This window comes from Semicossyphus pulcher, unplaced genomic scaffold (genome assembly GCF_022749685.1).
Source record: "Semicossyphus pulcher isolate SPU_LCO1_2020_fin unplaced genomic scaffold, fSemPul1.0.p SCAF_20, whole genome shotgun sequence".
NCBI classification, from domain to species: domain Eukaryota; kingdom Metazoa; phylum Chordata; class Actinopteri; order Labriformes; family Labridae; genus Semicossyphus; species Semicossyphus pulcher.
The window spans coordinates 10,179,288-10,206,409 of NW_027211694.1; the positions used below are offsets into that span (position 1 = coordinate 10,179,288).

Below are 27,122 nucleotides of genomic sequence, written 5' to 3' on the forward strand. Positions count from 1 at the left end.
GTTATGACATGCTATTCCCTGACTTCTTTTATGACATGCTATTCCCTGACTTCTTTTATGACATGCTATTCCATTACTTATTTTATGAAATGCTATTCCATGACATGCTATTCCTTGACTTACTTTATGACATGCTATTCCCTGACTTCTTTTATGACATGCTATTCCATTACTTATTTTATGCCATGCTATTCCCTGACTTCTTTTATGACATGCTATTCCATTACTTATTTTATGACATGCTATTCCATGACATGCTATTCCCTGACTTATTTTATGACATGCTATTCCATGACATGCTATACTATGACTTCTTTTATGACATGCTATTCCATGACTTCTTTTATGACATGCTATACTGTGACTTCTTTTATGACATGCTTTTCCCTGACTTCTTTTATGACATGCTATAATATGACTTCTTTTAAGACATGCTATTCCATGACTTATTTTAAGACATGCTATTCCCTGACTTCTTTTATGACATGCTATTCCTTGACTTCTTTTATGACATGCTATTCCCTGACTTACTTTATGACATGCTATTCCATTACTTTTTTTATGACATGCTATACTATGACTTCTTTTATGACATGCCATTCCATGACTTCTTTTATGACGTGCTATTCCATGACTTATGTTATGACATGCTATTCCCTGACTTCTTTTATGACATGCTATTCCATTACTTATTTTATGAAATGCTATTCCATGACATGCTATTCCTTGACTTACTTTATGACATGCTATTCCCTGACTTCTTTTATGACATGCTATTCCATTACTTATTTTATGAAATGCTATTCCATGACATGCTATTCCTTGACTTACTTTATGACATGCTATTCCCTGACTTCTTTTATGACATGCTATTCCATTACTTATTTTATGCCATGCTATTCCCTGACTTCTTTTATGACATGCTATTCCATTACTTATTTTATGACATGCTATTCCATGACATGCTATTCCCTGACTTATTTTATGACATGCTATTCCATGACATGCTATTCCATTACTTATTTTATGCCATGCTATTCCCTGACTTCTTTTATGACATGCTATTCCATAACTTATTTTATGACATGCCATTCCCTGACTTCTTTTATGACATGCTATACTATGACTTCTTTTATGACATGCTATTCCCTGACTTCTTTTATGACATGCTATTCCCTGACTTCTTTTATGACATGCTATAATATGACTTCTTTTAAGACATGCTATTCCATGACTTATTTTAAGACATGCTATTCCCTGACTTCTTTTATGACATGCTATTCTTTGACTTCTTTTATGACATGCTATTCCCTGACTTCTTTTATGACATGCCATTCCATGACTTCTTTTATGACGTGCTATTCCATTACTTAATTTATGACATGCTATTCCATGACATGCTATTCCATGACTTATTTTATGACATGCTATTCCATGACATGCTATTCCTTGACTTACTTTATGACATGCTATTCCCTGACTTCTTTTATGACATGCTATTCCATTACTTATTTTATGAAATGCTATTCCATGACATGCTATTCCTTGACTTACTTTATGACATGCTATTCCCTGACTTCTTTTATGACATGCTATTCCATTACTTATTTTATGCCATGCTATTCCCTGACTTCTTTTATGACATGCTATTCCATTACTTATTTTATGACATGCTATTCCATGACATGCTATTCCCTGACTTATTTTATGACATGCTATTCCATGACATGCTATACTATGACTTCTTTTATGACATGCTATTCCATGACTTCTTTTATGACATGCTATACTATGACTTCTTTTATGACATGCTTTTCCCTGACTTCTTCTATGACATGCTATAATATGACTTATTTTAAGACATGCTATTCCCTGACTTCTTTTATGACATGCTATTCCATGACTTCTTTTATGACATGCTATACTATGACTTCTTTTATGACATGCTTTTCCCTGACTTCTTCTATGACATGCTATAATATGACTTATTTTAAGACATGCTATTCCCTGACTTATTTTATGACATGCTATTCCATGACATGCTATTCCCTGACTTATTTTATGACATGCTATTCCATGACATGCTATACTATGACTTCTTTTATGACATGCTATTCCATGACTTCTTTTATGACATGCTATACTATGACTTCTTTTATGACATGCTTTTCCCTGACTTCTTCTATGACATGCTATAATATGACTTATTTTAAGACATGCTATTCCCTGACTTCTTTTATGACATGCTATTCCTTGACTTCTTTTATGACATGCTATTCCCTGACTTACTTTATGACATGCTATTCCATTACTTTTTTTATGACATGCTATACTATGACTTCTTTTAAGACATGCCATTCCATGACTTCTTTTATGACGTGCTATTCCATGACTTATGTTATGACATGCTATTCCCTGACTTCTTTTATGACATGCTATTCCATTACTTATTTTATGAAATGCTATTCCATGACATGCTATTCCCTGACTTCTTTTATGACATGCTATTCCATTACTTATTTTATGCCATGCTATTCCCTGACTTCTTTTATGACATGCTATTCCATTACTTATTTTATGACATGCTATTCCATGACATGCTATTCCCTGACTTATTTTATGACATGCTATACTATGACTTCTTTTATGACATGCTATTCCATGACTTCTTTTATGACATGCTATACTATGACTTCTTTTATGACATGCTTTTCCCTGACTTCTTTATGACATGCTATAATATGACTTCTTTTAAGACATGCTATTCCATGACTTATTTTAAGACATGCTATTCCCTGACTTCTTTTATGACATGCTATTCCTTGACTTCTTTTATGACATGCTATTCCCTGACTTACTTTATGACATGCTATTCCATTACTTTTTTTATGACGTGCTATACTATGACTTCTTTTATGACATGCCATTCCATGACTTCTTTTATGACGTGCTATTCAATGACTTATGTTATGACATGCTATTCCCTGACTTCTTTTATGACATGCTATTCCATTACTTATTTTATGAAATGCTATTCCATGACATGCTATTCCTTGACTTACTTTATGACATGCTATTCCCTGACTTCTTTTATGACATGCTATTCCATTACTTATTTTATGCCATGCTATTCCCTGACTTCTTTTATGACATGCTATTCCATTACTTATTTTATGACATGCTATTCCATGACATGCTATTCCCTGACTTATTTTATGACATGCTATTCCATGACATGCTATACTATGACTTCTTTTATGACATGCTATTCCATGACTTCTTTTATGACATGCTATACTATGACTTCTTTTATGACATGCTTTTCCCTGACTTCTTTTATGACATGCTATAATATGACTTCTTTTAAGACATGCTATTCCATGACTTATTTTAAGACATGCTATTCCCTGACTTACTTTATGACATGCTATTCCATTACTTTTTTTATGACATGCTATACTATGACTTCTTTTATGACATGCCATTCCATGACTTCTTTTATGACGTGCTATTCCATGACTTATGTTATGACATGCTATTCCCTGACTTCTTTTATGACATGCTATTCCATTACTTATTTTATGAAATGCTATTCCATGACATGCTATTCCTTGACTTACTTTATGACATGCTATTCCCTGACTTCTTTTATGACATGCTATTCCATTACTTATTTTATGCCATGCTATTCCCTGACTTCTTTTATGACATGCTATTCCATTACTTATTTTATGACATGCTATTCCATGACATGCTATTCCCTGACTTATTTTATGACATGCTATTCCATGACATGCTATTCCATTACTTATTTTATGCCATGCTATTCCCTGACTTCTTTTATGACATGCTATTCCATAACTTATTTTATGACATGCCATTCCCTGACTTCTTTTATGACATGCTATACTATGACTTCTTTTATGACATGCTATTCCCTGACTTCTTTTATGACATGCTATTCCCTGACTTCTTTTATGACATGCTATAATATGACTTCTTTTAAGACATGCTATTCCATGACTTATTTTAAGACATGCTATTCCCTGACTTCTTTTATGACATGCTATTCCTTGACTTCTTTTATGACATGCTATTCCCTGACTTCTTTTATGACATGCCATTCCATGACTTCTTTTATGACGTGCTATTCCATTACTTAATTTATGACATGCTATTCCATGACTTATTTTATGACATGCTGTTCCATGACATGCTATTCCCTGACTTATTTTATGACATGCTATTCCATGACTTCTTTTATGACATGCTATTCCATGACTTCTTTTATGACATGCTATTCCATGACTTCTTTTATGACATGCTATTCCATGACTTATTTTATGACATGCTATTCCCTGACTTATTTTATGACATGCTATTCAATGACATGCTATTCCTTGACTTCTTTTATGACATGCTATTCCATGACTTATTTTATGACATGCTATTCCCTGACTTATTTTATGACATGCTATTCAATGACATGCTATTCCATGACTTCTTTTATGACATGCTATTCCATGACTTCTTTTATGACATGCTATTCCTTGACTTCTTTTATGACATGCTATTCCATGACTTCTTTTATGACATGCTATTCCATGACTTCTTTTATGACATGCTATTCCATGACTTATTTTATGACATGCTATTCCCTGACTTATTTTATGACATGCTATTCAATGACATGCTATTCCTTGACTTCTTTTATGACATGCTATTCCATGACTTATTTTATGACATGCTATTCAATTACTTATTTTATGACATGCTATACTATGACTTTTTTTATGACATGATATTCCATGACTTCTTTTATGACATGATATTCCATGACTTCTTTTATGACATGCTATACTATGACTTCTTTTATGACATGCTATTCCATGACTTCTTTTATGACATGCTATTCCATTACTTATTTTATGACATGCTATTCCCTGACTTCTTTTATGACATGCTTTTCCATGACATGCTATTCCTTGACTTCTTTTATGACATGCTATACTATGACTTCTTTTATGGCATGCTATACTATGACTTCTTTTATGACATGCCATTCCCTGACTTCTTTTATGACATGCTATTCCATTACTTATTTTATGCCATGCTATTCCCTGACTTCTTTTATGACATGCTATTCCATGACTTCTTTTATGACATGCTATTCCATGACTTCTTTTATGACATGCTATTCCATGACTTATTTTATGACATGCTATTCCCTGACTTATTTTATGACATGCTATTCAATGACATGCTATTCCTTGACTTCTTTTATGACATGCTATTCCATGACTTATTTTATGACATGCTATTCCCTGACTTATTTTATGACATGCTATTCAATGACATGCTATTCCATGACTTCTTTTATGACATGCTATTCCATGACTTCTTTTATGACATGCTATTCCTTGACTTCTTTTATGACATGCTATTCCATGACTTCTTTTATGACATGCTATTCCATGACTTCTTTTATGACATGCTATTCCATGACTTATTTTATGACATGCTATTCCCTGACTTATTTTATGACATGCTATTCAATGACATGCTATTCCTTGACTTCTTTTATGACATGCTATTCCATGACTTATTTTATGACATGCTATTCAATTACTTATTTTATGACATGCTATACTATGACTTTTTTTATGACATGATATTCCATGACTTCTTTTATGACATGATATTCCATGACTTCTTTTATGACATGCTATACTATGACTTCTTTTATGACATGCTATTCCATGACTTCTTTTATGACATGCTATTCCATTACTTATTTTATGACATGCTATTCCCTGACTTCTTTTATGACATGCTTTTCCATGACATGCTATTCCTTGACTTCTTTTATGACATGCTATACTATGACTTCTTTTATGGCATGCTATACTATGACTTCTTTTATGACATGCTATTCCATGACTTCTTTTATGACATGCTATTCCATTACTTATTTTATGACATGCTATTCCCTGACTTATTTTATGACATGCTTTTCCATGACATGCTATTCCTTGACTTCTTTTATGACATGCTATTCCATTACTTATTTTATGACATGCCATTCCATGACTTCTTTTATGACATGCCATTCCCTGACTTCTTTTATGACATGCTATTCCATTACTTATTTTATGCCATGCTATTCCCTGACTTCTTTTATGACATGCTATTCCATTACTTATTTTATGACATGCTATTCCATGACATGCTATTCCCTGACTTATTTTATGACATGCTATTCCATGACATGCTATACTATGACTTCTTTTATGACATGCTATTCCATGACTTCTTTTATGACGTGCTATTCCATGACTTATGTTATGACATGCTATTCCCTGACTTCTTTTATGACATGCTATTCCATTACTTATTTTATGAAATGCTATTCCATGACATGCTATTCCTTGACTTACTTTATGACATGCTATTCCCTGACTTCTTTTATGACATGCTATTCCATTACTTATTTTATGCCATGCTATTCCCTGACTTCTTTTATGACATGCTATTCCATTACTTATTTTATGACATGCTATTCCATGACATGCTATTCCCTGACTTATTTTATGACATGCTACTCCATGACATGCTATACTATGACTTCTTTTATGACATGCTACTCCATGACATGCTATTCCATGACTTCTTTTATGACATGCTATACTATGACTTCTTTTATGACATGCTTTTCCCTGACTTCTTTATGACATGCTATAATATGACTTCTTTTAAGACATGCTATTCCATGACTTATTTTAAGACATGCTATTCCCTGACTTCTTTTATGACATGCTATTCCTTGACTTCTTTTATGACATGCTATTCCCTGACTTACTTTATGACATGCTATTCCATTACTTTTTTTATGACGTGCTATACTATGACTTCTTTTATGACATGCCATTCCATGACTTCTTTTATGACTTGCTATTCCATGACTTATGTTATGACATGCTATTCCCTGACTTCTTTTATGACATGCTATTCCATTACTTATTTTATGAAATGCTATTCCATGACATGCTATTCCTTGACTTACTTTATGACATGCTATTCCCTGACTTCTTTTATGACATGCTATTCCATTACTTATTTTATGCCATGCTATTCCCTGACTTCTTTTATGACATGCTATTCCATTACTTATTTTATGACATGCTATTCCATGACATGCTATTCCCTGACTTATTTTATGACATGCTATTCCATGACATGCTATACTATGACTTCTTTTATGACATGCTATTCCATGACTTCTTTTATGACATGCTATACTATGACTTCTTTTATGACATGCTTTTCCCTGACTTCTTTTATGACATGCTATAATATGACTTCTTTTAAGACATGCTATTCCATGACTTATTTTAAGACATGCTATTCCCTGACTTACTTTATGACATGCTATTCCATTACTTTTTTTATGACATGCTATACTATGACTTCTTTTATGACATGCCATTCCATGACTTCTTTTATGACGTGCTATTCCATGACTTATGTTATGACATGCTATTCCCTGACTTCTTTTATGACATGCTATTCCATTACTTATTTTATGAAATGCTATTCCATGACATGCTATTCCTTGACTTACTTTATGACATGCTATTCCCTGACTTCTTTTATGACATGCTATTCCATTACTTATTTTATGCCATGCTATTCCCTGACTTCTTTTATGACATGCTATTCCATTACTTATTTTATGACATGCTATTCCATGACATGCTATTCCCTGACTTATTTTATGACATGCTATTCCATGACATGCTATTCCATTACTTATTTTATGCCATGCTATTCCCTGACTTCTTTTATGACATGCTATTCCATAACTTATTTTATGACATGCCATTCCCTGACTTCTTTTATGACATGCTATACTATGACTTCTTTTATGACATGCTATTCCCTGACTTCTTTTATGACATGCTATTCCATGACTTCTTTTATGACATGCTATAATATGACTTCTTTTAAGACATGCTATTCCATGACTTATTTTAAGACATGCTATTCCCTGACTTCTTTTATGACATGCTATTCCTTGACTTCTTTTATGACATGCTATTCCCTGACTTCTTTTATGACATGCCATTCCATGACTTCTTTTATGACGTGCTATTCCATTATTTAATTTATGACATGCTATTCCATGACTTATTTTATGACATGCTGTTCCATGACATGCTATTCCCTGACTTATTTTATGACATGCCATTCCATGACTTCTTTTATGACATGCTATTCCATGACTTCTTTTATGACATGCTATTCCATGACTTCTTTTATGACATGCTATTCCCTGACTTATTTTATGACATGCTATTCAATGACATGCTATTCCTTGACTTCTTTTATGACATGCTATTCCATGACTTATTTTATGACATGCTATTCCCTGACTTATTTTATGACATGCTATTCAATGACATGCTATTCCATGACTTCTTTTATGACATGCTATTCCATGACTTCTTTTATGACATGCTATTCCATGACTTCTTTTATGACATGCTATTCCCTGACTTATTTTATGACATGCTATTCAATGACATGCTATTCCTTGACTTCTTTTATGACATGCTATTCCATGACTTATTTTATGACATGCTATTCAATTACTTATTTTATGACATGCTATACTATGACTTTTTTTATGACATGATATTCCATGACTTCTTTTATGACATGATATTCCATGACTTCTTTTATGACATGCTATACTATGACTTCTTTTATGACATGCTATTCCATGACTTCTTTTATGACATGCTATTCCATTACTTATTTTATGACATGCTATTCCCTGACTTCTTTTATGACATGCTTTTCCATGACATGCTATTCCTTGACTTCTTTTATGACATGCTATTCCCTGACTTCTTTTATGGCATGCTATACTATGACTTCTTTTATGACATGCTATTCCATGACTTCTTTTATGACATGCTATTCCATTACTTATTTTATGACATGCTATTCCCTGACTTATTTTATGACATGCTTTTCCATGACATGCTATTCCTTGACTTCTTTTATGACATGCTATTCCCTGACTTCTTTTATGACATGCTATACTATGACTTCTTTTATGACAGGCTATTCCATGACTTATTTTATGACATGCTATTCCATTACTTATTTTATGACATGCCATACTACGACTTCTTTTATGACATGCTATTCCATGACTTCTTTTATGACATGCTATTCCATGACTTCTTTAATGACATGCTATTCCATGACTTCTTTTATGACATGCTATTCCATGACTTCTTTTATGACATGCTATACTATGGCTTCTTTTATGACATGCTGTATTATGAATTATTTTATTACATGCTATACTATGACTTGTTTTATGACAGTACAAGTAGCCAATTCTACTCGAGAAAAGTACTTCCTCTGTTTTAAATAATGTATTAAAAACTTCTTCAAAAAGTCACACAAATATGTTGTCTAGGACATATAATTTTTGTTTTCGGAAACATTTTATATATTGTGAGGATATGCAGATTTGGATCACCTAGATAAAAAAAAGAGCACTAAGTGCACACTTAATTTTTTTAATTTAAAGATTAAATCACCAATTTTACATCCGTTCTGATTACAGATTGTCTGCAGTTTATTGCTTCATTGAATTTTGGTGCACATGAATGTAAAAAGAGTTTTTAAGGCCAGCACACTGCTTCACAAACCTTTCAACTAATAAAAGAAATCTGAATGCTTGTGTCATTTTTTGGTGTTTCTTGAGAATTTAATAAAAAAAAGGATCAGTGTAAGACAAGAAACCTGAAATGCTGTGACAGTCAAACTCATAAGGTGAACTATAGCTGGTTGAGGCCCCAAGTCATCATAGTATCCAGTGCTTTTTAATGAGATATTATCATGAGTAAAGTTGCGTGTGTCGGGATAAAGTGTGACGCTAAACCACCCACCTTCAGTATGAAGCTGGACTGGAGACTGCAGATGGTGTTGAGCAGCTTTACATTGGGAGCTGTAATAAATAAGAGTTATGCATTGTGAATATTGTGCATTGCAGACAAACAGTACCGAGTTAACTTAGCACTGTTAATGTGCGCTGAATTATCCATGAAATATAAACTTGCATTTAAATGTGCTTTATTTTGGCTGCATTTCACAGAAAAAATACCTCTGTTTTTTCATGTTTGCTGTCTGATGGATTGGCCAATCACAAAAAATGACCTAAGTGTCATCATCTTGACTATCCCAGAACAGAATTTAACTCTTTTCTCCTGAAGAAGTAATCCTTTAAATCCAGTCCTGCTAGAAAGTTTTACAGACACTGTAAGTTATTCAAATGATTGACATATAAAACTTTCTGTTAAAACTGTCCTTAGCATCAATGTGGCAAACATAATACTCTACCAAAGTTTCCAACTGTGGTGCCCCCAAGTGGTAATTTTTGTAACATAAAAACATTGGAAGACAGCATCTTGAATTTATCAACAAGTGGGATTTTTTAATATATACAAATATTAATTTAAAAAAAAATATTCTAAATATATATAGAATATAGTTAAATTAATTTTAATAATTATTTCCACTTTGATATAATTTCCAGTCGTCAGTCTTGTTATGTTGCACACTTTGAATCAACTACATTGATTTTGTCTCGCGGCCGGAAGATTAATGACATTTTCAACCAGAACGACAGAGATGGTCTACAGATATTCATCACCAAAGCAAAGCCAAATAAACTGAAATAATCCAACAATCAATTCCTTGAACTTAGATTACTGTGATAAAATGCTGCCGACAGAAGCAGGTGGAGTTAAGGGAAGCTATAAACGCCACTAATTGAAGATCCCCTCATAAAGTAGCCTACGACAGTTATTAAGCAAAGAATTCAGGAGAAACCTAGTTTTTCTGTTTAAATATAACGATTAAAGAGCGCAACATTCATTATAAGGCGTCAGAAATTAAATTTGAATTTCCATTTAAGAAAAAATTTAAAATCCTGTCTGCACGTGCAGTTTTCACAGTTTTAAGAATACATCAGAGGGCGACAAGCTGTCGTAGATATATGTTTGTTATTTAGAATGAATTGATAAAGTTTTCGTATTCAAATTGTTGCATCTGATAAAGTACATGCTGTGCGCAATATCGTGAATGCGGTGTGTAGGTGTGTCAGGCTCTGTAATGATGCATTCAAGACTGCTAATTACACTGGATATCACAACATTTCAGAAAGTTTTTACCAGTCCATCCTAAATAAATGCAATTATAAGCAAAAACTAATTTCAAACTAATGAGTGAGACTTTCATAGAAAATGCACGCCAACAAAAGCAAAGTAAAGACCTAAAAAAAGACGATAAACATGATTAATTCCGACCTGCTCCGGGGATCGGCGCTCAGCCACGCGCCACGCAGCAGCGTATTCCACGGAAAGGAAATTCATCCGGTTCTTGGAAAAAAGCTAAATCACAACGTTTTATATTTTGCCTACTTACGTAGACAGAAAGAAACTCGAAATGTTTTTTAAATATCTATTTACTTTAGTAGTCTCGCTCTTGTTGTCTTTCTCCGTCATGTTGTGTATGTTGGCGTTTCCCCCTTCCCCACTCTCACAGGTGTTTCTAATTGGACTCCCCAACTTCCGGTCTGCCAACGTCTAAATGGCTAGTCTGCTGTTTTTCGTTTCTCATTTTGCTTATACACTACTACCATCATCTATATCTTGCACTTTTGTCTATCTTGCACAAAAGGATGACACAAGGTGGCAGTGTCTGCAAAAATATGGACCAAAACAAAAATATTGCCTGTTATTCGTGGTTTCTAATCAAAGTTCTGTGATTTTATGACAGTGTGTATATGCAGAATAATTGTAGTGATACTAAATTTTATCCACATTTTATTTATATTACTATTTTGTTATTTATTTTCATATATGTAAATATTGCTGTTATGCAGTCAGAATGTAAAGCTCTTCTTCTGAAAAACCATAATCAATAGTTGGGTAAAACAAGCTGAAATCATTGTTTAGAGACATTAAATTTGGTGCATGATTTGTCAGCACAACACATGTCAGATGTCTTTGAAAGTCTCCATCCGTTCAGACACAAAGTGTTTGTGGCCTGGGTGTTATTTATTGCCAGATGTGTATACAAGGAAAACTCACAAAGGGATGTTTGTCCCAGTATAGACAGACTATGAGTAAACACACTATATAGTTGCTTCACAGAATCTTTACACAGGCATTCTTCCATTTTAAATGGGTACCAATGAAATATGAGGAGAGTTGAAATACACCCAGGATGCATGTCTCCGGTTTAACATACCTTGAAACAGCAGTTTAGTTAGATCTTGACATTTTATCTCAAAACAGATTCCATTTATTTTACCTGATTGAAGTAAATCTTTGACTGACACATCCTCTGAGCCGACACAGAACTGAGTTTCAGTTGATGAAACAGGAAGTGGGAGGAAGAGGTCCGAGGTTTGAAAACAGTTGAATCTTGTACTTCCTACATTCAAAAACTGAATTCGTCATCATATAAAGGGTATATTTTTAAAAACTGACCCTAACTTCAAGAAACTTTTAACTTTTAATTAACCCCGAGGTGAGCTTTTATTTTGAAGGTGCCAGTAAAATTCATTTGCTGGACATTAAAGCAGAAGAAAACAGATGAGGCCTAAAAGCAAACAACTTTGAGTACAGTAGAGCTGTTTCTCTTGACCTGCTATGTAAATATGTCTCTCTGAATATACTAGACACAGTGTATATAGATAAAGATAAAACTTTGAGCGGAGAAGAGGAAACCAACAGATCAAGTACCAGACCAAGTGCAAAATCAAAATTAATATTTTAATAATCAAATAACAATACAGAAGCATCAGTGGTTAAACTGGAGAGTTTGTTTTACACTTGAAGTGAAGTTTGAATTTGACAGCTATAGTTATCGATAGCCCTGGTCGTTAGGAGGTATTTGACAACGGTAAAACATTTAACATGTGCAAATGTCCCAAGGATGTGTTATCATCACTAGCTCAGAGTTTGAGTCCAAGTTTTCATTCATAAAATAAAATCAAATCTGTGACCAAACCCCTCGTCTGTTGTCTAGTTTGAGAGTAAATTGATTAATGTGATTGTAGATTCCCAGAGAGGTCAGTGCTGATTTTTCCATTGCAAAAATGAGGTAAGCCTGTATTTATGGGATGGATGACCACATTTTATAAAAAATATACTTCAGTTTGAAAGATTCCCTGATGATCTGGAGCTCCATAAAATAGCAGGATACCGGGTGTGAGGAATGTCAGTCGTGTCTCAGCATTGTCCCGACATCAGTGTGTATCGCTTTACGCGTGAGTGCATCATGCCACACTCTGCCTGTTGCTGTCTCTGCTGTGCGTCGACCCGACAGAACAGCGGCGTGAGAAATCCAGAAAGATGCCGTCGTGCTCCGGCTCAGAGTCCAAAGACTCCAGGATGTGGTCCATCATGATCTCCGGACTGGAAGCAGGACTGGGACCAGAGCTCGTGTCGTGAGCCAGCGCTCTGGAGGAGGCGGGGGAGTCCGACACCAACGAGCCTGTGCAGTGTGCGTCCTCACCTGGGGACGGCTCTGGGAGGATGCAGGGGGAGTGATGCTGGGGCTGCAGAGGGAGGGGATCTGCGGGGCTGTCAGTGTCTCTGGTTGGGGGCTCCTGGCTGGAGGTCAGAGTGTCTGCACAAAGGGGGGAAGACGTTTTAGGCTTAAACAAATGAGTAGAATATAGAATAATGGGATAAAGTGTATTCGTACCTGAAAGTGCAGCAGAGGCTGTGGAAGCTGGAGATTGGTTGGTGAGGCTGGAAGTGCTGGTGTTGCTGCCGTTGTTGTCGGCAGTGTTGGTGGATTCAGCCACAGAGCTGCCCTCCTCCAAGCACGAGGTCATCTCAGAGACCGAGTGTCGTCTGATTCCTGCGCCGCCTCCTGTGGAGGGGTCGGCGTCATACTCCACCACAGGGGTCAGCAGGGGAACGTTGTAGCTCTTGGAGCGTACCACTGGGTTCTTTGCGACGGGGGAGTTGCCCGGTTTGGAGGGCCAGGTGCGCTGCAGGCGCTTTTCTAGAGAGAGAAACATTGTTTTAGTATTTAAATTACTTTATAATTTACTTTAGTTGAAGTCAATGCAAAAGTTAACTGTTGCTAAGCACTGCTCATAGTGGATTCATGTTGGGTCTTTCTCTGTATCACATAAAGAAAGAGTACGGTCTTGACCTGCTCTTTTTGTGAGGGGTCTTGAGATAACTTTGGTTATGATTTGCTATATAAATAAAATTTGATTGATTGATTGATAAAAGTTCTTCCACTATAAATGATCAATACACATATACACCCTCATGTACACATACCTAAAAGGCAGGAGGAGCAGTGCAAATTGGAAGATCCATCTCTGGAATATAAACCATGAGTCCCGAGGTAGGGAGAGACCACTTTCTGGATGAGAGACTCCAGACGGAGGTAGTCGTCTGTTACACCTTTGGATTCATGGACTCCCTAAAAAAAAAGAAACACACACACAAGGGTAATTGCAGCTTGTTGGCTGTTGGTAATGGAAACTTTAGAAGCCAGGACAAGAAAGAAAGAAAGAAAGAAAGAAAGAAAGAAAGAAAGAAAGAAAAGAGTTCTCCATGGCGAACGGCTTCCAGGTACTGTGAGTAGAATTCAAAGTCTGTGTACGGAAAAGAATGATGATGACTCCATTATGGCAGTCAAAATGATGTACATCCTCAGACTAAAATAAACTTACTGTACTCTTTCGTGATACTCTTTTTTTAAGTGTTAAAGGAGCAGTTCGCCCCTGGAAAAAGCCACTGTAAGTCAAAGCTGGTGTTCTCTGTAATCCATAGAAGCAACAATATTTGAAATTGGCGCCATAGCTGTGGAGAAAGTTGTACAAACAGCTCGTGGTTTCGCCCATTCTACATTCCTACAACACCCAGCATGCATTGCGCCCCTCCCTCTGAAAGGAACGGCCCAGCGAGAGACGCTGGAGTGAAATACTACCGTTTTTGGCTCAGAGCGGTACAGAATCTGAAATACGATGAGAATATACCGGTGGATCGTCTAAAAACAATTTACGTAGTCTGGTGGAGGTTTTCCAGGGCCCGTTGGAGAAGCGGATAGCGTCCTCCAAAGGCACCGAGCCAAATTGCATTTTTTCCTACCATAATGGCATTAGCTCCCCGTAATAGCATGATAGGACTGGGGTTGAAAATCAGTGAGCTGGCCCTTTAAGATCAGCTCCTAATCAAACAGGTTTCCTGGAACAGCTTTTGTCTAATGACTGCATTAAGTGCTTTTTTTGCCCCTTGGAGGCACTGCAACAACCTACACATACAACACTAACACATTATCACCTTATGAAGTTGAATTAACAGTTACGTATCCAGCAGACAAGGACTAGTTTATTCCATAATCTTGTTTCTCTCTACTTTATGAAAGTAAGTCCAATATATTTAGTGGCTCCGTTGGATTCACCAGCTAGTTACTGTTTGGCGCATGAGTTTAATCATACCCTACATCCACTCTCTCTATAGGATACCATCATTGCACGCATCATTACAGACTTTAAAACATAAAATAATTTTCTTTTTTTCCTCCTTTAACAGAATCAGAATCAGAATCAGTTTGAGTCACTTTCACACTTTGAGAGCAAACTTTCACGCTGGCTGCGAAACATGTGGACTCAGACGTCTTCACATAACAAAAGAGAGATCAATCAAATCGAGCTCTCTGAATCATCGAGGCCCATGCATCAAAACCACAGCGCAGAAACAAACCACATAAATAGAGCAGACCTCGGTGCATTGGCGTCACAGAGCGAGAGGGAAATTACTAACAGATGAAACAAGACGTGGAAAACATTCAGCGAAGAATGTAATCTCTCTATACCCTCTTTTTCTGCTTTCGGGTGATTTGATATGCATTGTTGGCAAAACACAGACTCTGCAGTGAACTGTATATCTATCTATCTATTATATTCTTGTTTCAGATTTACTCTCCGGACCTTCCTCTGTCTGGCCGTCTTGCTCTCCTTCTGTCTGAGCCTGGAAGCGGCAGTTTTGGGTCAATGAGTCGCCACAAAGTAACAGAAACAGACTCCCAGACACACTTGAGAGCACACATGCACTCCCAGACCCACATCCTACCTCTGACCAATGAATGACTGACTTTAAAAGAATATTAAAGGTTTTTGTCCGCCTTTTAATGACTGTTTGTTTTTTTATTTTTAAGAACTGAAGCATCTTATCCACAGGGGACACGTGAATATCTGTGCTCTCATCACTTAGGCAATGCTTTATGGGGCCAACAAGGTCTTGCTTCTACAAGTTTCTGCGAGGGCTTAGGGGTCTTAAAGGACAGTGTAAACATGGTGACTTCACACAGACAAACACTGACACAAATATTCAGACACAGACGGGGCGCAGAGGGCACCGAGTGGTCATGGGAAGATTACTGCAGTCTGTGTTCACACTGAGATTACTTCCTGTGAGATCCCTCTGCAAGAAAAAACTCCACAGCCGTCTCTACCCTCTGCTCCTCTTTCCCCCATCTGTTGTCATTTACCCTCCACGCTTGTGTTCAAGAGATAGCGTGAGAGACTGTCAGACAAAGAGGGTAAAAAGTTAAAGAAAAGAAAAAGAAAGGTTGCGTGTGTGTTTGTGCGTGCGTACCTGTAGTATTAGCAGCATCTGTATGATAGAAGGAGGAACTCGGGCTCGGGGTCGGGACAGAGCCTCGTCCAGTTTTAAGTTGAGGGTGATGATGTTCCTGAAGTGGAGCAGAGCCAGCTGACGCACGGACGGCTCCTTTCCCTGAGAACACACACACACACACACATGCATAAACACACAGTTTTGCGAGGAGAATATAAGCATGTGAGCGTTTGTGAGGCTGTGTGTGTGTGTGTGTACCTGTACAGGATAGAAGATGGCCTGCAGCATGGACAGAACATCACAGAAGAAGAAGTCCCATGTGTCGGCCAGGGAGTCCAGCAACTTCTGACCTATAACGCACAAAAAGAACAACCTATCAGATAAAATAACATCAAAGAAATTACAGCATCATGGGACACACAGCAAAAGTGGTCAGTTTGAATATCTTGATATTCTTACTAGTTGCGGCAGGAGCACCGGCTTTACTTACGTGATGCAGATGCCTCACATTAAACAGACTTTAGGGATAATTCATATTATTAATATCATATTATTTAGCGTCCTAATGTTACCAGATGTCTTGAATCTTTATACTTTGCAGCTCAGGTCTGTGCAGACACATTCAGTCACCACTGGTTTGCCTTATCTTAATTCCTTACTGGATGTGGTCTAATGACGTTAAGCATCACTTCCTGTTTGGTTGCTGTGACAACAGCACTGAAAATCTCCTCACAGTCATTGTGTGTGCGTGTGTGTGTGCGTGTTCGTATGTGTCTATGTGTTTGATAATTCAAAGGTGCCTCAAATAAAGGTCACACATAAACCACAACAGAGAACGAATTCATTTCATAGTCTTGTTTTCACCTTGTCAGTCGCTGCTCTCACTCTGACTCTCTGTGTGTGTGTAGGTGATTTTTGCTAGAGAGATAAAGCCTCCTTCTAAAAGTTACACGTCAGAGTTCCAAGGTCAACTTAGCATCTGATATTGTGGTAAATTGTTATTCTTTCCTTCCAGACTTGAGACTTTTGTCACATTAAGATAAAAGACTTAACATTCATCTCAGAGTTTCCCTGAAATTACCCTCTGGTACGGTGAACATTCCTCACTAAAGCCAGTAGGTCGTTAGATAGTTACTATTTGAAGTTGTGAATAAGGGCACAACAAAACAGTTTTGCTTCGTATTTCACTCTGTGATACCTGTGGAGTAGCTTAGCATAATTTACGGTTAAAAAAACTTTTCTCACACTGGTCCTCTGTGCAGGCCTTCAAACAACTCATTCAGCTCTGTCCCTCTAAGAAACCCCGCCCCTACAAGCCCGCTTTATTCTGACTGGCCAGCTCTCCGAAGCCTGCTGAGGCTGCACGTTGTGATGTCACAAAGTGCAGCGTGTAGAAAAAACTGTGTGAAACCTGGCGTTCACAGCAGCCAGCAGACTGAGCTGAGAAGCCTGGGGATTACGCCAACATACTTTTACCGATAGATCTGAAACTTCACCCACGTTTAGTCTGGACATCCAACATTGTAACATTATATAAGTTTTAAAATGTGAAACAGCATAATACCCCCCTTTAAAGGTTAATCAAATGGACCTTCAAGATTGCAAACTTCTTATCTGGTTTTTGCAGAATTTCCATTAAACATAGGAAAGCCTGTTCACCTGAGGCTGAATTCACTGAATCCAATACCTTTCAATAGCAAAGAACAGCATTACTAATTCATTTTCATTAAGCTCAGCTGTTTGTTTAGTGCTGATATACAAATATTAGCATTCAGACACACTGAACAAAGATGATGAACATTGTAAACCTTTTATGTGCTAACTATATTGGATGCTAAGATAAAAGAATTACATTCTGTGTTCCTCCTCCCCTTATTGGATGTGTGTTCATATAGTAGCCCATGTTTTGTTAACAGTCTGTGTGTTCACCTTCATAGAAGCGGATCTTGTCTCTCAGTATGACCATCCCCTTTGTGAGCAGCTGGTTCTGAAGGTACTCAGTGAAGAAGGAGCCCAGCTCCGTCTTCAGCAGCTGCCTGCAAAAAAACGAGTGCATGTCAGTGCATTATTCAATACGCAGACAGAGACACACAACCACAGACAGTATCAGTAATATCTCATAAACATTAACCTAAACTAACGAGGTCTTATGCACAGGGGTGCTGCAGTGTTTAAACAGCAGCAGATTCAGGAAATGAGAAAAGATGTTCTTCACACTGGAAGTCAAAAGGCTACAAAAACAACAGAACATTGTAGGATTTTCCACTGATAAACTGTAAACACAGCTTCAGATTAGAAAGAAACAATTTAACCTTTAATGTTTGAGGCACAGAAAAGATCCCTGTGAAAAAAACGTGCATGTTTTGAGCTTGTTGGCCCTTTGCTTGACACAGAAACAGTCAAAACCACAGGCCATGTTGGACTCATACTCCCTGGGAAGATCTCTGTAATGTGTGTGCATTTAAGTGTTTACTGTACACAGTGTGTACATACATAAACAGTATATTTGTGTGTGTATGTGCACTGTAATATTTACCATTCATGACGGCAATCACTTTCGACAGCGCTGTCTCAACTAACCAGTAATTAAACACACAGCAGTGAGTGACCCCTCCATAACCTCAACCTGTCATCTTTCCTTTAAAACAACTTAAATGTGTTTGTAATTCAGTGGACAGCAGACAGGCAAAAGGCCAAGATGCATCAACAGTAAGTGTCACTGGGCCTGTGTTAATGTTTCAGGAAAGACTAAATTTAGGAAGCTGAAGCTGCTATTACCCATATATGAGACCAAGGAGCGAGCGAAGGTGGGAAATTACAGAAGAAAACACTGTAATTAAGCCTTGTCCTAAAATACAAACCAGCTCAAGCGCAAGACTTGATTGGTGTTTGTGTTAAAATCAGCAAAAGTGTCAGAAAAACAAACAAATAAAGCTTACCTGACACCTTCATTCAGAGTGTAGAGTTCATTTTCCCCCAGATCCTTCTTCTGGAAAACTGATATCACTGCGTTGTGGATGCTGAAAAGAAACACACAAACACATTACTTGCACACACATTCACAATGACTCATGTGTGTGTCCTGGTGTTTATATATACGCAAATCTCTTCTCATATGAGTTGCAGAGTCTTGAGAGTCTCAGACTGAAGCATTCATCCAAAGAGACATGGACTGCTGAATGTCATGTAACTTAAGTAAGATATAAAAGGTCAGGAGGGGCATGAACTTTCATTCCCCGCTGTATTGTGTTAAATAAAGCTGAACACTATAAATACAACCAGAGAAAAAATAGAGAGAGGGCCGAAGAAGAAAAGGATCTACGAGCCAGAATGAGATGAAAAGAGGAGCGAGGTAGGACAGAGATAAAAAGAGATGGACCCTGAGGGAGGAGAGACAGAAAGAGTTGATGCTTATGTGCATGCATGTGTGTAAGAAAAGGTTGGTATTCATAGTATGAATAATGCCACCAGCAGAGCTAGTGATGTGCCGAGGAAGAAAGGCACACACACTAATGAATGCATGACCGTAAAATATACACGTCTATCTCTCAAACACGGACCTGTTCCAGGTGGCGTTGGCTCCGGCCCTCCTCTGCTGGGTCCCTTTGTCCCGGCTGCACTCCTCTGACAGTCCTCCACTTGGTCCTCCCTTGTCTCCTCCTCCTGATGTTTTCGCCTGCGAGAGGTCAGTGAGGCTGGAGGACGAGCCACCTCCCAACCTCAGCTTGCTGTGGAGGCTCCTCGAAATCCAAAAGACAGAAAGAGAGAAATTGTAAAAAACAGGCACAAACTACAAGGGGCATCTGGTGATAGTGGTTGAGCCAAGTCCAAACCTACTCTCCAACTACAGAGACTCAAAACCAGCTGAAAATATAAAGAGAAAACATAAAACTTCTGTGTATTACACCACTGATATCATTGCTTGTTTTAATGGCTGACAACACAAGAATTTATTGATGATTAGCTTTTATTAGCCTTCTGCTAATGTTTACATAAGCAGATGTGATTCACTGCTATGGAAACAGCAGACAGACGAGAAAAGGGAGAAAGGAGTAACAACTAAAACAGAGAGACAGAATGGGGCGCTGGTTTAGCTCAGTTGGTAGAGCAGGCGCCCCGTGTATAGAGGCCACCGTCCCCGTCATGCGTGTCATCCTCCTTCTCTACTCCCCATACTTCCTGTCCATCTTCAGCTGTCCCATTTAATAAAGGCAAAAGCCAAAGAAATAATCTTTAAAAACAAAAAGTGAAAGAATAAGGAGAAAAGGAGGGATGCAGGCACTGGAGGTATAAGAAAGAGTAGAACAGAAAAAGATGCGAGGGATGGAGATTGGAAGTTCAGAGACAGTATGAAGAGGGAACAAGAGGAGAGAGGAGGCGTGAATAGGGAGGTACAGACAGAGGGGGGATGCAAGAGTGGTAATTTCTTCCTAAAACTAACTAAATCTTATTGAATGTATCGATTTAATTGTGAGCAAATTCTTCTTCAGTAACCAAGTGTGTGTGCAAGGTTTAGACCTTGTGAGTGAGGACATGAAGTATTTGGAAAGGGTGAAGTGAGGACATTTTGGCCTGAAGGAAATACATGGGTTAGTGTAGTTGTAATGGTTTAGATCCGTGATTCTCAACTGGTGAGTCGGGACCCAAAAGTGGGTCGCAGAGCTGATTTCAGTGTGCTGCACTTTTATTTTGCGTGCAGTAGTAGTGTACTTTATTCCCTGATTAGTTACATTTACATTCTTTATACATGATGAGCCCTACAGTAGTTTATGTTGCACTTTTTTAAGTCAATTTCTGTTGAAAAAACGCTTTAAATTGAATGAATTTTAGAGGAAATATATATTCCTCTTATGTACCCTTGCTGGTGATTTTGGTTGACCATTATACTGCTGTGCTTGTGATTTTGACATACGGTGATGTTTTGTTCCTTCTCAAGTCCAAACAGCACCATTTTTAATTAAATAAATTTGACTGGTTGAAATTTTTCAGAAATGTAGGTGAATAATTGTCATTAAGGAGGTGCTGGGTCCTGAGGTCAGATCAGTTGAGAACCACTGCTTTAGACTGATGCATTTTTCTCACAATGACTGCCCTAAAAACTTCAGAAGAAGAGAAACAAGGTGTAAAAAGTGTGGGTTAAAAGAAACGAGTGTTTTACCGGTAACATTTAGGAACAAAAGCTGTATCAACACAGGAAATCTATAAGTCTTTATATCACTGCTAGAAAATGATGAATGAGTGAATAAAGGTGTCCATACTAGTATTTCTACAATGGTTAACATCATACATCATGTGGACACAGACACACTCACACTACCAGTATTGAGTACTTACTCTAGTAACTGAAAAGGTACCACGTATCCCCACTCCATGAGTGTTTGTCACTCTGACTGAAAGAACGAGAGTTGGATGAAGATCTGGAGGAACAAAAGGTCTCTACCTCACACTTTCACATGCCCCTTTTAATAAAGCTTCTCTTTTATTTTATTTATCTCGCTTCCACTTCTCGTTTCTATTTTTCTCTCCTCTCTTTCTGCCTTTTACCAGCTTGTGCCAACCGGTGACCATGTGACCCGGTGAGCTTTTGTGCTAGGCGAACAAAGGAACCCTTTGAGGTTCAAGAGCTGCCAAGAGAAGGAGGGGAAGGATTTAAAGGTGACACACAATTCACTTCCTCCTCCTCCTCCTCCTCCTCTCTTTCTGTCTGTGAGGGGCCCAGGACAGATTAAAGGAGTATTCAGGCTGTTATTATGAGTACACCATTTTTTCATCCTTGGTCAGTATTTTGCTATTAATCACACTGATTTTGTCTGCTTTTGGTGTGGAATTAATCACTCATTTCATCACATTTATAATGATCCATACCCTGGTGAACTCTGTTTACATGAACTAAGTTGAATTTTAAGGAATTTGGACTGGAAACTGACGTAAAATGTAAGAAAATATGGAAGGGAAGAGGGGAGAAAGTGTGTGAGTGTGTGTGTTTTCGGTCCGTCTGTCAACCTGGATCTTACTTCAACTCCATATAAATAGGTCAGTGTGAGAAACAAGAGCCCTGGGCTCAAACACACACACTCAAGGAGACCCTCACACACTCTTCATGGGTCAAATTGAGGATGAGTTTCCAAATTCTCTCTGAAAAGGTTGTTCCTCGTGCCACTGAATCTACAGAAACGTCACTTTCTGAGATATTAAAGGTGTCAAACCTCCTGCTGATCTGGAAAATTCTGTGTGAGGTAAAGGACGCCGATCTAACACGTAAGACAGACACTTGGCTCGTGTTCTTGGCTCTGAAACAACAGGAAGAGTTGAGAGAGAAAATGTTGCGGTCTAATTACTAAACAAAGGAGGATAAGGGGGATGTTTGCATGAATGAAAGAACGAATGAGGTCATTCAGGAATGTGTGTGAGTGTGTGTTTTTCCACTTTCATCTACCTCCGTGTGTCCCAAAAGACGGGGACAATGAGAGAAAAAAGGGGAAAAGAAAAGGTATTGGAGCTGCGGTGGAGCTCTGGACTCTGAATGAGACCTGCTGGCTGAAGTGTGTTTGAGTGTGTGAGTGTGTGTGTGTGTGTTTTTACCTCCGAAAGGAACCCTCTCGTTCCATGCTGGCCTTGACAGTCAGCTGCGACCTAGCGACCGCCCTGCAACCACCTCCAACGAGTCAGCATCTGAACAAGGAAACGAGCAGAATTACTGGTAGAAAACTTCCTCTGACTTGATGAATCAAACTTAACAAGCTTTGTGGATCAGACTTTCAAGATTTTCTGGAAGATATTTTGACATATTACAGGAGAAAAGCACAGGTGTACATATAAAAATTAAAAAAAACAGGTGCATCCTGACCGGGCTCATTGTAACTCTGTCATGGCTTACTGCAATTCTTCACTGAAACAAAGCCGTCTTTAATGTTGTAAGTAACACCTGTTATGTCTGCTGTTTATAAGGTCAAGGCGGCATTCCAATAACATATTTCCATACTGTTAAGTATGCCAGAAAAATGTTTAGTATGTCTCAATACATGCATGTAAAGGTATGCCAAAAACACCAGGATGTCCTGCTTCATCTGGCAGGATGCAAAACAGCGTTTCTTTTTGGCAATTCTGACCCACAATCCCCCGGCAACAGATGATACATCGCTTAATTAAGCTAGCTGTGAAACTAACAATTAAAAAATACATTAAATATATATATAATATATAATTTTACTCTTGGATATATAACGCTGCATGTAAGAATAATCCATCCATTATCTAAGCTGGAGCCTATCCCAGCTGTCATTGGGCGAAAGGCGGGGTACAGTCTGGACTGGTCGCCAGTCAATCACAGCATTCACACCCAGACCTATGGGCAATTTAGAGTCACCTAACAAGCATGTCTTTGGACTGGGAGAGGAAGCCGGAGACCCCAGACCCACGCATGCACGGGGAGAACATGCAAACTCTGCACAGACAGGCCCACTTTTCCCAAACCGGGGTTTGAACCAGTGACCTTCTCGCTGTGAGTAAGGCAACAGCGCAACAGCCTAACCACTGCACCACCGTGCAGCCCCATGTAAGGATCAGTTATGTTGACATTACATATTATACAAACTAACAACAGCGGAGCGCTCTTGCTTGATACATGATAGTATGCACGTCTTTAGCAAGCCCTTTAAAATGGCATTTTGTGTCGTCATGGTATACTCAGAGTTTTCACTACAACTGCGACAGATGTAGGAGTAAAAGGGTCAAAGTTTAAGGCACAATGTAATAATAAAGTAATAAGTTATTATACCAAAAAGACAAAGTATGTGATTTGGAACGCCTGCTGTGATAAATTAACTACACATTCTAAGAAAAGAAACCTTAAATAATTAACCATGGAGAAAAACAAGAACTTGATTTAATCAAATTGGATGAGTGAAGCGTGAGAGGACTTTCCCCTTAAGAGTGATACAGACGAAACTCAGACAGGTGCTGCTTGTCGTACCCCCCTCTCTGTGTCCCGTCTTTCCCTGCCTGTATAACCACAAGCTCTATTATATATAGGCAAATTCTAAATAAATATGAGGAGCTGCAATGTGTTGTGGTACATTGCTTCAGTACTGAGTCAGACATATTCAGTAAACTCGCTGACACTCACAGACAGACAGACGGACAGGTGTCCCTACTGGCCGTCCAGCTAACAAGACAGTATTATAATCTAATTACAGTAAAGTGGTTGAGACGGACATTTGATACAGCATGAACTCAAATGCCCCCACTCACTCACTCACTCTCTCACACACACAGATAGAGTAACACGTATATCACGCTGGTTTGTAGCAGAGGGCCAAACAGGGTGAAGCCTGGGCTTCCTTCAGGCCTTTGTATCTGTCTGAAATAAAACAACATCTCTGCTGTTTTCTTTGCTATACTGACTTGCAATGACATCGATACAATCTGAAATGTGTCAGTGGATACGTTTGCAATTCAAGAGATGGTTTTGGCTGCAGAGCAAGAATACAAACATTACTCAGAGAGCTGAGTTTTATTTTGAAATATTGCATGGGTGGAGTTTAGGTAGGAGGCTTCTTGTGAAGTTGAGGTCAAGATCAGGGTTATTAAAGTTTGTATAGATGAAAACATAATGTGTTTCTGCAGCTAGTAATGACTCTCCAATGGTTCAGGCTTTACTTCCTGTGTATTATATTAGTCACTATACCTTACGCTATCTTGGAACCCATCCACTTTCGTCCGATGATAGTTTAGCAGCGAAGAGTGACGGCCATTTTTGGGGGCTGGTCGTTGTTTACAGTCCGACTAGCAACTTTATAAGGCAGAATTAAGAGGAGGAGTTTAGAAACTATTTTTATGACTTATTTTTCTATTAAAAATAGAGGATAATAAAACGCTAAATTACCTTTAGATCTGTGGCTCTAAACTGGTGGTTCGGGACACAATAGCGGGTCACGGATGTGTTTTCAGTGGGTTGCAGATGTGTGCTTGAAAAAAAAAAGTTGTGACAAAAAGTTTATGCTGTGCTATTATTTTGAAGGCCATGGGTTTCCTTTGAGTGTAGTTTATTCACACTCCTTGAATCCACTTATCACGTAATCTCAGCTAGAATTACATTTACATTCCTGAAACTCGATGAGCCCTGCAGTTGAATTTATGTTGCACTTTAAGATTATTTTTGTTGACAAAAGAAATTTTGAGAAGAAGAAGAAATATTTTCCTCTTATGCACTTCCACCTGCTGGTCAATTTGGTTGACCATTATTCTGTTGTGTTTTGTGACGTAGACATACTGTGATGTGATGTTTTGTTTCGTCTCAGGTGCAATGTCACTTCTGCTCTCTAAGTCTTGCCGTCTGTCTCTGACTAACTCCCCAAGTTAAAGGGCTTTCAGACTGTACTTTCATGGATTGTGGTTCTGTTAGCTCGAGAATATTTGTCATTCCGCCCTTGGACAGATATTCATGAGCTATCCAACAAATAAAACCAGCGAGCTCCCACTCCTTTAAAATCCTGACTTCTCTGAGTATAAAACCTCCTCCTCCTCCTCAGCAGCAGACAGTTTACATTGTAAGTAGATATCAGAGACTCCACTGCTGAAAATTAACACCCATAATCTGCTTCAACTGGAGCACACAACACACACAGCAATCTGTAGCCTGGCAGAGCAACAGGGAAATTACCACCCTGCGCCAGACAAGTGCTAGAGTGAGTGTGTGCAGCGTCTTGCAGCAGGTTTTTCTGCTCCACCTCTGCCAGCCTCTGCCACAAAACCAACCCACCAAGTTGGAGGTCCTACAGTACAAATCATTGGTGTCTGATTTTTAGAGCTATTCAACTGAAGAACAGTTCTCAAGTCTGCCTCTTGACTTCCTCAGGGCAACTAGTGAGCAATACAACACCTTTTAATTATAGGCAATGTACATAAAACCTGAAATATGGTGGATGAAGATAGCCAATTATACTTAACTAGAAAAGAAAACTCTCCTTAGGGAGAAGTATTACTTTACTTTTAGGGCTATACTACGTTTAAAAAAAGAAAAGAACTAATTTTTCCTCCTATTAAATCTTCAATCAGTGTCAAATTGTCGAAATGACTGTTGTTTTTCATAAGTTTGGTCTGAATTGACCACTTTTCACACAAAATACTCACTTTTTCAGAAGTCTGCCTCGCTCCCTTTAATAGCAAGTGTCCTCAGTGTTTAAATCCCGAAATAAAGCCAAAAATAACTCCTGTATATCAGTGGAAGCCGTAGGTGTTCACGACGCTAGCTAAACAGTCCACTGTCGCAGCTATTTAGCGCAGATAACAGCCTGCGAGAGGCTGCGCACGTTCACCTGAAAAGCTCCGATATGCGGACCTGACCTGGTCCGAGTGAGCTGCTGCGAGCTGTCAGCGCCGCTTTCAGGACTGTCCGCGAGCGTCAGAGAGAGGAAGTGAGAGAGA

General features: G+C 38.2%; 1 protein-coding gene across 2 annotated transcripts; it reads right to left on the reverse strand.

Moving 5' to 3' along the window:
* Positions 1-12,841: 12,841 nt before the first annotated feature.
* On the reverse strand, positions 12,842-27,037 carry LOC138599551 (proline-rich protein 5-like). 2 transcript variants are annotated; one of them, XM_069671271.1, is made up of 10 exons: positions 26,829-27,037; positions 23,280-23,369; positions 20,258-20,437; positions 19,637-19,717; positions 18,627-18,733; positions 16,956-17,047; positions 16,716-16,856; positions 14,391-14,535; positions 13,798-14,103; positions 12,842-13,719 (listed from the first exon to the last, which is right to left on the reverse strand). In XM_069671271.1, exons 2-10 carry the CDS (start codon positions 23,303-23,305, stop codon positions 13,367-13,369), a joined length of 1,431 nt encoding a protein of 476 aa, XP_069527372.1. In that variant the 5' UTR covers positions 23,306-23,369; positions 26,829-27,037; the 3' UTR covers positions 12,842-13,366. The 2 variants fall into 2 exon arrangements, with proteins under 2 accessions (XP_069527372.1, XP_069527374.1); XM_069671273.1 differs by lacking the exon at positions 26,829-27,037 and adding an exon at positions 25,384-25,400.
* Between the last annotated feature and the right edge of the window lie 85 nt (positions 27,038-27,122).